Raw genomic sequence first — 17,380 nt, 5'->3', positions numbered from 1 at the left:
CTACATAGCTTCAAGTACCCTCTCCCGGCTAGGTAAACAAAAGAATTAAGGGGCCATAGCGACCCTTCTAATCGATCTATAAAAATATGCTTTGGAGGGGTGTTTCGGCATGTAGAGACCCACCTTCTGTCCGAGTTTCAAAATTATAACTTAATATTAAAGGGAGTTAAGCGGTCTTAAAATTTGAAACTTTTTCCCGCCATTTTTTTTTATTTTCAATTTTTTTCTATTATGCGTTCTTTTACAAAGAAAGACAATTGTGATTATACATAGAACACCTTTCGTATGCTAAACTACCGTGAAAATATTGTAAAACGAGATTAAAAAAATAATATACCATAAATAAACTAATTTTCCGGGATCTTTCAAGTTTTTAAGCATTATTTGAAATTTCCTTAACAAAAAAAAAAATTTTTTTATACATAGGAACCTTTAATTTATCGCAAAAAAAAATTTAACAAATAATGTATTGTAAAATAAACAAAAGAGAAAAAAAAGAAATAAATTTAAAAATCGATCACAGCCGGGGTTGGAACCCTTGCTCCCTCGCTACAGGCGTAAGTCACTAGCACATGGTCTTTACCGTTTGACCACGCTTATACGGAAATCGTGCTACTACATAGCTTCAAGTACCCGCTCCCGGCTAGGTAAACAAAAGAATTAAGGGGCCATATCGACCCTTCTAATCGACTTATAAAAATATGCCTTGGAGGGGTGTTTCGGCATGTAGAGGCCAACCTTCGGTCCGAGTTTCAAAATTATAACTTAATATTAAAGGAAATTAAGCGGTCTTGAAATTTGAAACTTATTCCCGCCATTTTTTTTTATTTTCAATTTTATTCCATTATGCGTTCTTTTACAAAGAAAGACAATTGTAATTATACATAGAACGCCTTTCGTATACTAAACTTCCGTGAAAATATTGTAAAACGAGATTAAAAAAATAATATAACATAAATAAACTAATTTTCCGGGATTTTTCAAGTTTTTAAGCATTATTTGAAATTTCCTTAACAAAAAAAAATTTTTTTTTATACATAGGAACCTTTAATTTATCGCAAAAAAAACATTAAATAAATAATGTATTGTAAAATAAACAAAAGAGAAAAAAAAAGAAATAAATTAAAAAATCGATCACAGCCGGGGTTCGAACCCTTGCTCTCTCGCTACAGGCGTGAGTCACTAGCACATGGTCTTTACCGTTCGACCACGCTTATACGAAATCGTGCTACTACATAGCTTCAAGTACCCTCTCCCGGCTAGGTAAACAAAAGAATTAAGGGGCCATAGCGACCCTTCTAATCGATCTATAAAAATATGCTTTGGAGGGGTGTTTCGGCATGTAGAGACCCACCTTCTGTCCGAGTTTCAAAATTATAACTTAATATTAAAGGGAGTTAAGCGGTCTTAAAATTTGAAACTTTTTCCCGCCATTTTTTATTATTTTCAATTTTTTTCTATTATGCGTTCTTTTACAAAGAAAGACAATTGTAATTATACATAGAACACCTTTCGTATGCTAAACTACCGTGAAAATATTGTAAAACGAGATTAAAAAAATAATATACCATAAATAAACTAATTTTCCGGGATTTTTCAAGTTTTTAAGCATTATTTGAAATTTCCTTAACAAAAAAAAATTTTTTTTTATACATAGGATCCTTTAATTTATCGCAAAAAAAAATTTAACAAATAATGTATTGTAAAATAAACAAAAGAGAAAAAAAAGAAATAAGTTTAAAAATCCATCACAGCCGGGGTTTGAACCCTTGCTCCCTCGCTACAGGCGTAAGTCACTAGCACATGGTCTTTACCGTTTGACCACGCTTATACGGAAATCGTGCTACTACATAGCTTCAAGTACCCTCTCCCGGCTAGGTAAACAAAAGAATTAAGGGGCCATAGCGACCCTTCTAATCGATCTATAAAAATATGCTTTGGAGGGGTGTTTCGGCATGTAGAGACCCACCTTCTGTCCGAGTTTCAAAATTATAACTTAATATTAAAGGGAGTTAAGCGGTCTTGAAATTTGAAACTTTTTCCCGCCATTTTTTTTTATTTTCAATTTTTTTCCATTATGCGTTCTTTTACAAAGAAAGACAATTGTAATTATACATAGAGCACCTTTCGTATGCTAAACTACCGTGAAAATATTGTAAAACGAGATTAAAAAAATAATATAACATAAATAAACTAATTTTCCGGGATTTTTCAAGTTTTTAAGCATTATTTGAAATTTCCTTAACAAAAAAAAAAAATTTTTTTTATACATAGGAAGCTTTAATTTATCGCAAAAAAAACATTAAATAAATAATGTATTGTAAAATAAACAAAAGAGAAAAAAAAGAAATAAATTTAAAAATCCATCACAGCCGGGGTTTGAACCCTTGCTCCCTCGCTACAGGCGTAAGTCACTAGCACATGGTCTTTACCGTTTGACCACGCTTATACGGAAATCGTGCTACTACATAGCTTCAAGTACCCGCTCCCGGCTAGGTAAACAAAAGAATTAAGGGGCCATAGCGACCCTTCTAATCGATCTATAAAAATATGCTTTGGAGGGGTGTTTCGGCATGTAGAGACCCACCTTCTGTCCGAGTTTCAAAATTATAACTTAATATTAAAGGGAGTTAAGCGGTCTTGAAATTTGAAACTTTTTCCCGCCATTTTTTTTTATTTTCAATTTTTTTCCATTATGCGTTCTTTTACAAAGAAAGACAATTGTAATTATACATAGAACACCTTTCGTATGCTAAACTACCGTGAAAATATTGTAAAACGAGATTAAAAAAATAATATAACATAAATAAACCAATTTTCCGGGATTTTTCAAGTTTTTAAGCATTATTTGAAATTTCCTTAACAAAAAAAAAAATTTTTTGTATACATAGGAACCTTTAATTTATCGCAAAAAAAACATTAAATAAATAATGTATTGTAAAATAAAGAAAAGAGAAAAAAAAAAGAAATAAATTAAAAAATCGATCACAGCCGGGGTTCGAACCCTTGCTCTCACGCTACAGGCGTGAGTCACTAGCACATGGTCTTTACCGTTCGACCACGCTTATACGAAATCGTGCTACTACATAGCTTCAAGTACCCTCTCCCGGCTAGGTAAACAAAAGAATTAAGGGGCCATAGCGACCCTCCTAATAGATCTATAAAAATATGCTTTGGAGGGGTGTTTCGGCATGTAGAGACCCACCTTCTGTCCGAGTTTCAAAATTATAACTTAATATTAAAGGGAGTTAAGCGGTCTTAAAATTTGAAACTTTTTCCCGCCATTTTTTTTTATTTTCAATTTTTTTCTATTATGCGTTCTTTTACAAAGAAAGACAATTGTAATTATACATAGAACACCTTTCGTATGCTAAACTACCGTGAAAATATTGTAAAACGAGATTAAAAAAATAATATACCATAAATAAACTAATTTTCCGGGATTTTTCAAGTTTTTAAGCATTAATTGAAATTTCCTTAACAAAAAAAAATTTTTTTTTATACATAGGAACCTTTAATTTATCGCAAAAAAAAATTTAACAAATAATGTATTGTAAAATAAACAACAGAAAAAAAAAGAAATAAATTTAAAAACCCATAACAGCCGGGGTTCGAACCCTTGCTCCCTCGCTACAGGCGTAAGTCACTAGCACATGGTCTTTACCGTTTGACCACGCTTATACGGAAAACGTGCTACTACATAGCTTCAAGTACCCGCTCCCGGCTAGGTAAACAAAAGAATTAAGGGGCCATAGCGACCCTTCTAATCGATGTATAAAAATATTCCTTGGAGGGGTGTTTCGGCATGTAGAGGTCAACCTTCGATCCGAGTTTCAAAATTATAACTTAGTATTAAAGGAAGTTAAGCGGTCTTGAAATTTGAAACATTTTCACGCAATTTTTATTTATTTTCAATTTTATTCCATTATGCGTTCTTTTACAAAGAAAGACAATTGTAATTATACATAGAACGCCTTTCGTATGCTAAACTACCGCGAAAATATTGTAAAACGAGATTAAAAAAATAATATCAACATAGACCGGCCCAGAGATCGAACCAGGGACCTGTGGCACGCCAACGCTACCGCTCAGCCACCGGGCGTCAACTGTATGATTGCAACTATTATAAAATATTTATCTATTAGTCGATAAATATTTCATGTAATAAAAAATATGTATTTACTGTTACAATAGAAGGACAGTCGCTCTCTCTGAAATTTAAGTGAGGGGACGAAGAATATGTTTCGCTCCTCCTGAAATTTAAACATTCGCTAAAATAATGTCAAGTAAAATTGGTAGCCCGATGACTTGCGGACGAAGTGGAGCACTTTTCGGTCGAACAGTTTAACGAGGACCGATACTGTGCACCCTTGGTCCCTACGCAGGTGTATCAAAGTGATCACCCACCGGTTTACTAACCGCAACCATTGATGCTTGACTTCGATGTTCTTTTGGAAACCGTGTCTTTACGATCAGTGCGCTGCGGAATAAGATAAGAATAATATAGTAAATTTGAAAGAAGATTGATTACTCAACCCATTCGTGTTATTTCCCTGTTTTCTCGAAAAAACTTTATTTTTAATTGACTGAAAAACAGTGATTTTAATTTATACTCAAATATTTTAAATGATGACATTGTTTCAGTTAATTTATGGTTTTCTTCTTCAATTTTAGCCTGAAACCCGGATGGATCAGGGGATAGAGCGCTCGCCACCCAATGAGGTGAAATGGGTTCTAATTTTAGCGATGGCTGGTCGATACGAATTCTATACCTGACTCGCAACGACCACAGTTCTGAAGTTAAATATAATCAGTGGTAAACGAATCATGAGTTAGAGTCCCCTTGACGTCAGGCCAACAGTGGGAGATTTTCCCCTCCATTTAATGCAAATGCGGGTTAGTTCCATCAAAAAATCCTCCACGAAGGCAAATTTTCCCAATACTTGATCCAGGAGGTCCCTTTTCTCTTCTGGATTGGGTTCAAAATTGCAAAACTACGCAGTTGAACATTAGTAGTCGTAAACCCAAAAATTGGGCCAGCTGTTCAAAGATGATTATTTAAAAAAAAAAAAAAAAGAAAGAAATTGATCCATTTAACAGGTCGAAGTAAAATTCTGGTTCTTCGGGTTGTTTAAGCGAAAAAACTAAAAATATTGATTCTGGAATTCTTTACTCTAAATTTAATGTGTATATTCTGAGTTAAATTATTAATTTCAAGTTCATTATCTTGTTTAAGGTATTGTTGTAAGTTTAATTCATCTTGGTTGTATAGAGAAATACGCCAATCACGCGAAAAAATGCCAAGCCAAAGTAACCGTAACAGTTGATCTACTGTTGCCAACGTCCAATTTCTTTCATTGTATGGCCGTTCATTTTGAGAACCTTGGCCACCAAGAGCCAAGTTACAAACTTTTTTGTTACATTACGAACGTTGAACTCGATATCGAGTTTAAACTTTGGGTGAAGTGAGGCTCTCACAAAAATATAAACAGACCTGTCCTATCTCATATAAGTTTTTTAATATAATTAAAAAGTTAATTCAAGTTTTATTATAACTTTAAAAATTGTTCTTATCAATTTTAGTGAAGTTTTAAACATGTATAATATGATTGAATTTTAAATATTTTTGTAAAAGTTTCGAGGCAGTAAAATTAAAATGAAAAAGCAATTTTTGAGAGTTAAACAAATTGCTGATCAAACATTTTTACGGTAAGTAAATTAATAATTTTTTGTCCTTTGAAGCATTCAATTTATTATAACATTAATCACATTGATTTGTAATGAATCTGATGCTTTTTTTAAGATTGCGTATAGTCAATAATATATCCATCAATCATTTCATTTTAATTGAAATATCATTTGAATTTTTCTTGTTTAAAATCAATTTATTGTAGTTGACTTGGTAGATCATGATACAAAGAAATCTCCCTGACTACAATCACCAAAATGAATTTTTATAAAAATAAGATATAGAGGTTTGCTTGGAAGTTGGTCCCCTTCTAAAATGTTTTTTCTTAGTTTATCAAGGGCCGCTTGCCAAAAGTTTCCAAGACTTGTTCTGCTGGAGATCACTGTAGGAAAATCTTCCTTAAACCATAAAATATTACAAATTAAGATTCCAATAATATGGTTAAGGTTTTTATATAAATTTGTAGGGGATATTTTGTATCGTGATCTGCTGTGCTAACTACAATTGCTGAAGCTTTAAATTGATTTTCAATTGCAAATTTTCTAAAATTTAGTACGTTAATTATACATGTAGAGGTTTGTCCTGGGTTCACTATGAGTTATACCATACGAGTTGGTCCTCTTCTGTGAGGTTCTTGTGGGCCACTGCCCGAATGTTGCGAATTTGTATATGGGCAAATGTATTTTAACTTGAAAAAATTAGAAATTAAACAAGCAAATTTTATTAGTTTATCTATTTTATTATTATTATTTTAGTTTCTTGTGTACTATTACTTGGTTATAGCTAAATTAGTATTAGAGTTTATGGTGTAGTAAAAAATGCAAGCAAGTGTCTTTGAATTTACTAAAACATCTATTAAACAAGAAAAGATAATATTATGACAACATATTACAGCATCTGGAAATCATACTCAGATTATCTACTCAACCTCTTTTTGCTTATAAACCTTTACCTTGTTCAGTTATGTATATAGCCAATCCTAGATCAGTCACTCATTTTTTTGCGTATGTATTTTTTTTAACAGTCTCATTGCAAATGCTATACTTATAATTTTATTAAAAACCGGTTAGATGACTTTTGAAATTGGCAGATTTTTGCAATTATCATTTAGAAATTCTGTTTAAAAAATATATATTAACAACAAATTATTTCATTGGATGCTGATGCTAATGATGAAGAAGAAAATGGGGATTTGTCAGTGTATGGGGAAAGCAAATCAAACCGCTAATTGGATGTTAGTGCATCAGTTGATGAATATGTCGAAAGTTGTGGTGTTATTTCAATAAATTTTTGCAGAAGCTGAAAAAGTGCAAAGTGATACTGATGAAGACTGCAAAATAAAACCACAGCTAGTGTCGATATTTGCCAAAGGCCTGAAAACCTATATAACAATTTTTGTAGTCATTAAACCTTATATAAAATAGACATCAATATGTTGCAAATGTTGAAAAGTATTATTTGAGTTGAGAAGAAGAGAGTGTGTTCAAATATAATGTTGTGCAGTTATTCCGCTATACGTTAGAAACTGCCAGTCCTCATGACCCAAAACTTAAGAACTGATCGAACACCTGCATCAAGTAAAAGAAACAATGTACTTTGGTTCTCAGAATTATTCTACTTTTCTCCTTCAGCTATTAGAAATGAAGAAAACAAATTTTAGTTTTGTACGTTTAAAGTTCAGTTACATTATTGCTGACATAAATCTGCTGGCTGGCATTTTTTTTTTTTTTTTTTTAATCTAGACTGGAGAATTACACCTCAACAATTCTTGGTATGTGAGTCACTGGTTATGTAATGCAAACGATTAGTTATGTTGCTAGCACCTTTTTGGCCACTATAGTTAATATGCTATAACATAATAAATTTAGCTCATGTGTGTGTGCATAATTCTTTTGCAATCAAGTTCAATCATGCTTTGATTATAAAGTTACAAAAAAAATGGGGATTCATTGTTGTAACTTGCAAATTAACGAGTGTGACAAATCTTAAGTAAAACAAAATTATACTTAATTTTATTCTTGTGGGTTACTAAGTTAGAATTATAACCTGTAGTTGCTGTTTAAATTGTGCAAAATGTAACCTGAGAAAAATATGGAAAGTTTAAATAAGTGCTATAAAAAGTCCTCTGAGAATCTACCTTTTTGACTTTTAAAATTCTACTGAAAAACATAGAGAAAGTTTTTTTGGAAAACTTTTCATTTGAAGAAATTTTGACGAGAATATAAATATTTCTCGTCACCCTATGTCGAGAATATAAATACATAAATCGTCCCCCTCTATCGAGAATATAAATATTTCTTTGTTATAGGGCTGAGAAGACTGATGTTTTGACTGAAGACCTGTTGACTGCTGAGAAGCGGGTGGATTCCATTAAATTGTCTTGCCAGTCCACTCACAAAAAGATTATTTCTACTCAAATTGATTTTGGGTCTGAAACTTCTTTGGAAAAACGTTTGGTATGTCTCTTGTTTTTCTTCTTGTTTGTCTCTTGTTTTTCTTCATTTTAACTGTTGCTTAATCGACTATCTAGAATTTGTAACAAAAAATTTTAGCCTTTTATTTCAATAAGTTTTCTCCAAGTATTAGAAATGGAATTTAAAAAAATTTGTACAATATATGAACTCAAGTGCTTAAGTTGAATTCTGTTGCTTATGAACTACGAGAAAAAGTATGTTTTTATGCAGAAAATTAAAGAGCTTTATAAAGTCTTCGTAGTAACTAAGCATTAAAGAGGAATTAATTTAATTTTCCCATAATAGTGGAATTATGAGGGTTGTTGATTTAGCCAGTTATTAGTGTTTCAAGTGCATACACATCTGACTAAATCTCTATTTGACATTTATACTCGTCGTGTCAACTAAAAAATTATGAAGAAGAAAAAGAATCTGAAGAAATGTAAAATAAAATATAGTTCCCTCTCAGGGGATAGAGCATTTACTTATCAGTGAAGTGACCAAGGTTCAAATCCCAGTGGTGGTTGGTTGATATGAATTCTGCTCCCTGCTCATACCAAACATAGTGCTGACATAAAAATATCCTCTGTGATATACGTATCACAGTTTAGAATCCTGTTGCTGTCAGGCTAACTGTGGGAAATGTTTTTTTTTCTTTCGTGGTTTTCCTCTTTGCGCAACACAAAAGCAGGTTAGTTACATCAAAAGGTCCTATGCAAAGACTAATTTGTCTCAATGCTTGATCCATGATTTCTTTTGTCTTCTGGTTTAGGTTCAAAATTGCAAGTCTATGGAATTGCACTTTAATAGTCTTAAATTTAGAACTGGGTCTGCTATTTAACACTTACAATAAAAAGAAGTGATTTAATTGCAATCTAGTTTAAATATAAGTATTAATTTTTCAAATGAGTGAAACCTGAGAAGCAGCAATTGGAGAAAAAAAATAATTTGATGAATTTCATAAGAAATTAAAGTAATAGTAGTTCTTCAACGCTTACGCAAATGAGTTTAGTAAAACTTAATTTTAAATTATTTAATAACTGTTACTATCAGATTTTATTAATGTTTTTAAATTAACAAATTATACTAAGCATGTAGGGGAGAGTTGGACAAAACGGGATATCATTATTGTTTTTATTTAGTACGGAATATCTGTTAAGGAAAACCATACATTTTTTTTTTTTTGTAGCTACAACTTTTATTGAAGCATGCAAAAAACATATTTTCAACTAATTTTAATGACTGTGAAATAGAAAAAAAAAAATTTATTTCCAAACTCTTACATATCCCGTTTTAGCATATCTGGGTTGGATAAAACGGGATAGGGTTTACAATGTTTAATTTTTTGCATAAAACTGAGTGAAAAGCATAATTAACTGACAGAGAACTGCAAAGCAAAATTTCTATAAATTATGTTCATGGTATTTTACTATTCTAACACTTTTATATAGATTGTTGTTTTATAAGTAAGTACACAAAAAAATATGATGCTACATTTGTTTTTAAAGACTATGAGTTTTCAAACATGAAGGCTTATTTTCACATTTTTCGTTGTCAAGATGTGCCTTGTGCTCTTAATAGAGATTTCTTAGCAGCCTTTTCTTCAATTCTCTTGGTTCTTTTTTTGTAGTTAAATAATCATTTCCTTTTCTTCCTTTTCTAATTCACTTTTATTTCTAATTCACTCCATTGATGTCGTAACATCCCTGAAAGACTCTTTAATAATCAAGCATTTAAATTCTTCAGTTACGAAGAGAAAAATTCATTTTAGAATTGAATGCAGATTGAATTGAGCAATCCAGAAAATTAAGAAGTTTATATATAAAAAAGCTCAAGTCTTCATCAGAGAAATACATTACAATTAGTTCTAAAGAAAGATGGAAAATCCTAGAGTCAAAAATAAAATGCTTAATAATGAACGTTAATAAACACATTTTGCATTACTATATAAAGAGACTAAATTTTTCAAAAATATATATAGCTAAATAAATAAGCTGTTCAAAAAGTCTAGGCCTACATTAATATATGACTATTTTAAAATGTAATAATCAACAAATAAATAGGTGGATAAAACGGGACATAAAAAACTCTATCCCGTTTTGCCCAACCCATAAGTGTCCCGTTTTGTCCGACTCTGACCCTTTTTGAAGCAAACATGGCTGCTGCCTAAATGTGCAAAGAAAATTAGATAGACTGCACATAAAAGTATTGGTAAATAAATGGTTAATCAAATTAAATATTCACCGGAATTTTATTCCCATATATAGAGGCAGTACAATGTAAAAAACTATGTACGTAAATGTAGAAAACGGCAAGAAAATAGAATAAAAAAGTTCTGAGACCTACAACGTTCTATCGAATAGTGATCTCGAGACGGGACGCACCGAGAATAATATAATCACGGTCGAATAACACGTTTCTGTCGTTGTCCACTAGATAGCTGTAATAGTCTGGTCCCTAGGCGACGTATCCCGTTTTGTCCCGACTATCCTGTTTTATCCAACTTTCCCCTACTATATTAAAAAATGCATATTGAATTCACAATTTCAAATAGCATACTAATTTTTGTAATCAAATATGTACTGTTAAACATGAATGCTCAAACTGACTTTTAAGTAATATAATTTATAAATTTTGTATAAAACTAAAAAATATATATATATATATTGTATGAAAAGTTTTTTTTTAAAGTAAATATGAAATCTGATACTATATTAAATTTAAATAGTTTAAATCAAAGTTATTCTTATAATGCTTGTTGCTAAATAAATATATTGATAATTTTTAGTTTCGTCTGTTTTGTCCAGTTTCTTCCAGTGTCTTGGAAGAAACTTTCTTCAGAACGAAATGCCAACCCTGATTAAAAGGTATAATACAGTACAGAACCCGTTATCCGGAAATCAGAAAACCGGAAAACCAAAAAACCGGAACGAAATTAGATAAATTTTACAGCCATTTTAAAAAAATAAAATTTTTTTCCTCATAAGATTTCAGGATTTTTCTTTCTTTTTTGAAAGATGTTTACCTTACCATCATTTTGGAAATAATCATTAGTACAGCCATCCATCTCCATCGTTTTTTCTTCTTTTTAAGATTATTTCCACACAAAAAAAATTTTTTAGTTGGGTTTAACAATAAAAAAAACGGCTTTTTGTAGCGATTCAGAAAACCGGAAAAATCAGTTATCCGGAATAGCGATGGTCCCGATCGTTCCGGATAATCGGTTCCCTACTGTAAAATAATTAAAGGTATAGTAGAAGAAAAGAAATTGAATGAATATGTTAAATAGTTAAACAATCTGACCAAGTAAAGCGATGCCAGTAAAGTTTTTTCAAAAATATAGATGTTTGGTTAAAGTTTAAACTGCTGTATCAATCTGTACATAGTTCATTTTGGATATTGCATAACTCCAATAGTTGCAAATACACTGTAATAGTCACCTGACTGCCTGAATTGAGATTGTCGTTTCTAATCTATTTTGTCTGTATATTTAGAGAAAAATTCCCCAAGTGAGTCTTGGTGCCTCCATGTTGGAAAGTGGCAATTCTTTCTCTAAGACATCTGCTTTAGGGTAAGTTTTTGCCATGCACATTATTGAACTACAGTAGAACTCCTCAAATCTGAATATTCAAATAATTGAAATGAATATTACTCCTTAAAAATTATAAATATGAAAGAATCCTTGTAAAAAGTATTCATAAAATAAGAGTAAAAAATGACCATTCCATAAATAGCGCAACAAGAAAACAAAGTAGGAATTTTTATTCAGGTAAAGTCCAGTGTTAAAATTAATTCATACAGGGTTTCCAGAAACGAACTGACAATTTCCAAAATAAAAATCTGGGGAACAATGGATGATAGAGAACTTAAACAAACTGTATGTCTATTATGAAGACTGTAAATTTTTTATGCAGAAATTTTGGAATTTAGTTACAAAAGTTTCCAACAGAGGGCACTTGTACAGAATTCATGAAAAGAATACAAATCCCATTGGACTATTATCTAACCTGTGATACTCTAGGATGCCTGGTGGCTGAGGGTAGCACTCCGTGCTCCCATGCCACAGGTTCTGGGTTCGATCCTCGGGCCGGGCAAGATTGACTCAACCTTTCATCCCGTCAGTGGGTCGATAAATGAGCACCAAGCATGCTTGAGAACTAAACACTGGAAGTTTCGTGTTCGGCTGACCACCTAACTGAAACATCTGCTCCTGCACCCCAGAGCCCAAGGTCAAGAAAACTGAGGTGAGCACAGTAGGCCTTGGCCCTCCATGGGCTGTCGCGCCACTGAGTTTAGTTTTAGTTATATTCTAGAGAAAAATATAAAGTTTAAATCACAAGCACAAAATGTTCAATAGAATATTATGTTAAAACCTTCTAATCCAATATAGAGTCCTTCTTTCATATTTAACTGCTAGAGCAGATTGCTCTAGTTATTGGTGGCTCAAAACACCATCTGTGGGGCAACTTTTGCAGCTAAATTGCAAAATTTTTGTACCTAATTTTTACAGCTATAATCAACTTACTGTTTGTGTCACTCCTCTTTCTTCCTTTGTTGCAGAGATTTTTGATTCAGTCCGTCCTTTTCTGGACACCCCTTATTATCACCTGGAATATTAGAATTAATCGAGTGTGTAATTCAAATATCATATAAAGTGTTATCTAATTTAAGTAAAAAGTTAATACATATTTTAGTTGCTATGTGATGTGCCAAATGTTATCATGAATGTGATATAAAGTGTAAGATTCATATTTCATGTGAGTACAAATAACAATATTGCATCATAAAAATTATGACTCACAACATATTTGCAATTTGTTTATCATATGAACAAGACTGGCAATACAACATCAAGGAGTGATAACCTAAAAACCATCCTAATAGGTTTTTTGAAAATTATTTTTCCATTTGTAATTAGTTTATTTAATTAACTTTTGTATTTCGTATCTTCTTTTCCTGGAGTTCTTGCAAAGCCTCAGTATAGAGACAGCAAATTTTAGATATTTGTCGTGCTCTCTCGATAGAGAAGGTTTTGTATTTTTCCGACTTCCAGGGCTGCTACCCTCTGACGACGTCAGCTTCTGTTATTGTTATATTTTTCATTATTTTCATTATTTTCTTCTTTGTTTACAATTTACCATTAATATCAGTCCATTTAGATTATTAGTTAAGATTACAATCTTAGGATTGAAAGTGGTATTATATCATTTATATCTTTTTTTTATTTCGTTTAATGGAAAATATGGTTTAAAAGAAGTTATTGGTTTTTTTATTCTAATTCTCTAGTTTTCAATTTGATTTTCATTATCATTCTATTCTAAATCTAGTTTTTACAAACATTCTAGTTTTTACAAATATTTTCTAATTCTACTTGTAAATCTAGTTTTTACAAACTAGATTTTCTAATTCAAAATAATAATGATGATAGTAAGTACCAGATTTTTTTTTTCTTTTGAAACATTATGTAATTCTTGTTTTGCATTTTTAGAGACACACTGAAAGAATGTGCTACAGTACAAAGTAAACTGGGTGCTGAACTTTTAGAATACTGCAATGAAGTGGAGAAACTCATTTTAAAGCCTATTGCTGGTGTTTTAGATGTAAATATAGAGTTTATTCTGTCACTGCATTGATTAATATCACATTTGGATATTTTAAGTTACTTTTCTTGGTTAGTTAATAAATAAATACTTCCATAACCTTCTTTTGTCAACTCTTGTAAAAAAAAATTTCTTGAAAAATTATTTCAGTTCATCTAAATTTGTATTGTTATCTGAATTTATTTTTGTTCTCAGTTAATTTTTATTTCTTTTTTTAGAAAACATGGAATTTCTTTTCCTCTGATATTCTATAAAGACCAAGAATTTTAAAAAAAATTCTTGCTAATATTAAATTTATTTTGCATGATAACATAATGAAACATAAAGAACAGATCCCATGTGAAATCAAACTAATGCGACGAAAGTGTGCCTTCTCAGGGCTAAAGAGAATAGAAGGGCTGGTTCACTCCTTTGAAGTATCTCTTGCCGCGCCGATCCTCCGACGTCACTCTAGACGTCACTTTGGCGCAAAGCTCGCACTTTTACTTCAAGAACGGAGCGTTTGGCCTTACTAGCTCTAACTAATATTGGATCATTTCTTTTTGCGAGATATTCTAAGACATTTGTTATTTTCTATAATGACTTTCCTCAGTTTTTGAAGTGAATTTACAAGAATTTAAAACTATTATCGAAATGCCAGTTTGCGCGATTGCAACTTGCAAAAATTCTGATAAAGAAACAAAAGGAAAAAGTATAATTTTTCGCGTGTTCCCTAAAGTAAATGAACAACTATGTAAAGAATGGATTCCGAAATGACACAGTTAATATAAAACCGCAATACGTTTATTCTGTCGTAAAGAACTTTTATAAAAATTCATTATCTAAATCGAAACCGCCTCGCTACTTCATAAAGAAAGGCAGGTGAAAAGAATTAAAAAATAGATAAAGTCAAAGAAAATTAAAATGTAAGTAAAAAGTATAAATAAAATATATAGTATATAGTTGAAATTCTCCTAATTTCATAACATATTTTTTAATGTAGTTATTCTAAATATTTATGATTTTTTAAAAAAATTATATTCTCTTCAATTTAAATATCTATATATTATATCATCGTAAATTTAAATGTCTATAAACAATTGTAAAATTTCTGATGTCATTATGAACCTAAATTATTATTTTGTTTCAGTAATTAGCGTTTAAGGTTGATGTTTCCTAATGATTAAGTATGAACAAATTGCTATTAACGACATATTTTAAAATCGGGGATTCTAAATTTAACTTAACTTATCCTTATAAAAGAATATGTAGATAAAAAAAGTGTCGATATATGCCTTCATTTTTCTTAATAGTTAAAGTTAAAACTGAACTTTTTAAAATAAAGTATTTATCGTGTCATTTTCACCAACTAGCAAAACATTTTTATAAGTTTAAAATGGTATTTTTTTAATATAATAACCAAGAAAGTTTTTTTTGAACTATGTTTATGAACGGAAATAATGTGTTAATTACGTAAAGTTTGAAGGCTAATAACCAGAAAAAGTCGAACTTATTTTTACAAGAGAAAGATGCAAAGTTATCATATCTTTGCTTGCGATCTCCGAGATCTGTAGACACAGTGACGTCATGAGGAGAGAAATCGTAACTTCAGCTCTAAGAGCGGAGTGAACTAGCCCTTGTATTCTCTTTAGCCCTGGTGCCTTCTAGTAAACATGACTGGAAAAATTAGGGGAAATGCGTGACTGTTTCATTGCTCTTTATGTACATTGGAATATGACCCCTGGATGTAAAGCCATTCCACCTTTTGTTATCGCTCAACTCTTTAGGGTCATTATTACAGTTAATTTTAAAAAGGCATTTGAAACAACAGCAAAATAAACAGTATTTTATAGTTAGATTCTCGTATTTAGATTTTTGTTTAATTATTCTTTCAAAAAACAAACTTTGTATGGTGCTTAGATCAGAGTGGTGTATACATTAATTATTGTATCTTTTTCAATTATAATAATTGATTCTGATTATTGTTTGTTGAAATTTCTTTGCAGAATGAGATCCATAATATTACTAAGTTAAGGAAACAGCTTGGAAAATTAGTGCTGGATATGGACTCTGCACGTACTAGGCAAGTACCTTCTATTTAAATATTTGAATTCCAAGTACTATAACTATTCGGATGCAATTAATACACTGCTATGACTAGCAAATTTCATATTGTAGTAATTGTTTTTTTATGTGCTTGATTTGGGATGATTCTATTTTAAAAAATCATTAATTTCTGATCACTTTTTCAGAAGTTATTGCAATTGATTATCTATTTTCATAGTCCTTTCAATTCGTTTTTAAAATACCGATATTTTTAATATGTTACTTATTACTACATGTAACACTTTTTAAAATTCTAGAATTTATTTTAAATTCTCTCTCATTTTAAAACCAATTCGTAGAATGTGCAATTTTAACTGAGGAATTATTTTTAATTTAAATAAATTCTCTTTAGAAATAAAGATTCTTTTGATGATAAAATTAAGAACTTTGTATATGTTGGGTAAATTAAAGGTTGGGCAAATATTTGTGAAAAACAATATCCTTTTTTAGGGGGAAATAGTTCCCTTTTCAATTTTTACCCCCGTCTTCACCGTTGACTCTGACCTAACGCGTAACTCTCAGTTCCAAAGCCCCAGGTTTGGAAACTTTGACCGAGAGTTCAAAAGCGATTCCACCATTATTTTTTGACCGTCGGTTTCTTAACTGCAGGTTACTTGACCAGCAGTTACAGGCATTTTCCTATTGGATAATAACTTGCATCCCGGTGGTAGATTTATAGCCGTTTTAACGGTGTTTATTTTCAATTTTCGTTGCTTTTTTTTTTTTTTTTAAATTCTATTTAAAGAAGAAGAAAAAAAGATTGCATCGAGTAATTAAATTTGGATATCACTTTTACTTGTCAAATAAAAAATATGTTTAGTTTCGTTTCCTAACTGACTTGTATTGATGAGCAAAAGGATGCGAGCTTTATTGTTATGAATTTAGATATTTTATTATTATGGATATCATAAAGCCGCAAGCAATCATAGAAATGTAACTGAAATTCAATTAAAAATTCTTTTATTTCACACAATAATTTAATAATTTTATTTTGCACTATGATCAAGGGGATTATGCTAACATCATTATTATCCTTATTCGCGTATTTTTAATCTTTTTTTTTCTTCCCCTTCATAACATATTATCGATAACTTAAACCATTGAGAAGAACTTTTTTTTAAAAATTTTTAATGAAATTGTATAAAATAAACTTCTTGGTTCAGATAAGCATAAATCAGGACATTCATATTATTCATAAGTTATAAATGACTATTATTGTGCTGCCATCTGCCGATGATAAGAGAAAATCGCCGTTAGTGATATGGTGAATAAGATAAGAATTTTTTAAGGAAAATGTCATAATCGGAACAAATATTCCGAAACCTTAAAATTTTAAAAAAATCATGCCTTAAAAAATTTAATTATTTCGATAATTGTACATGGAAATATATCAGTTGCATAAATGTCCCATATGTCATAAAGTAGTCAGGCTATATATTAAAAAATATAACTAAAGACGGGCATTTTAATTTCATATAGTTTTAAGCAATAAATCTCTTCCAAATGATCCTCTTTTTTCCAAATATTCAGCAGATTATTTTACGCTTATAAAA

General features: G+C 30.8%; 1 protein-coding gene across 1 annotated transcript in view; it reads left to right on the top strand.

Moving 5' to 3' along the window:
- Positions 1-5,355: 5,355 nt before the first annotated feature.
- The window catches only part of LOC107448133 (rho GTPase-activating protein 17), a 38,122-nt gene continuing 26,097 nt past the window's right edge, over positions 5,356-17,380 (top strand). Inside the window, exons 1-5 of the mRNA XM_087166453.1 lie at positions 5,356-5,709; positions 7,998-8,145; positions 11,637-11,713; positions 13,631-13,742; positions 15,728-15,804. Coding sequence (XP_087022579.1) covers positions 5,657-5,709; positions 7,998-8,145; positions 11,637-11,713; positions 13,631-13,742; positions 15,728-15,804 — 467 coding nt within the window. The 5' untranslated portion in view covers positions 5,356-5,656. The remainder of the gene's footprint in view (positions 5,710-7,997; positions 8,146-11,636; positions 11,714-13,630; positions 13,743-15,727; positions 15,805-17,380) is intronic.

This window comes from Parasteatoda tepidariorum, chromosome 6 (assembly GCF_982258835.1).
Source record: "Parasteatoda tepidariorum strain Cologne lab strain chromosome 6, Ptep-v5.0, whole genome shotgun sequence".
In the NCBI taxonomy this organism is placed as follows: Eukaryota; Metazoa; Arthropoda; class Arachnida; order Araneae; family Theridiidae; genus Parasteatoda; species Parasteatoda tepidariorum.
Note: the sequence above shows the minus strand (reverse complement) of the source record. Positions and strands in the feature narration are given on the sequence as shown.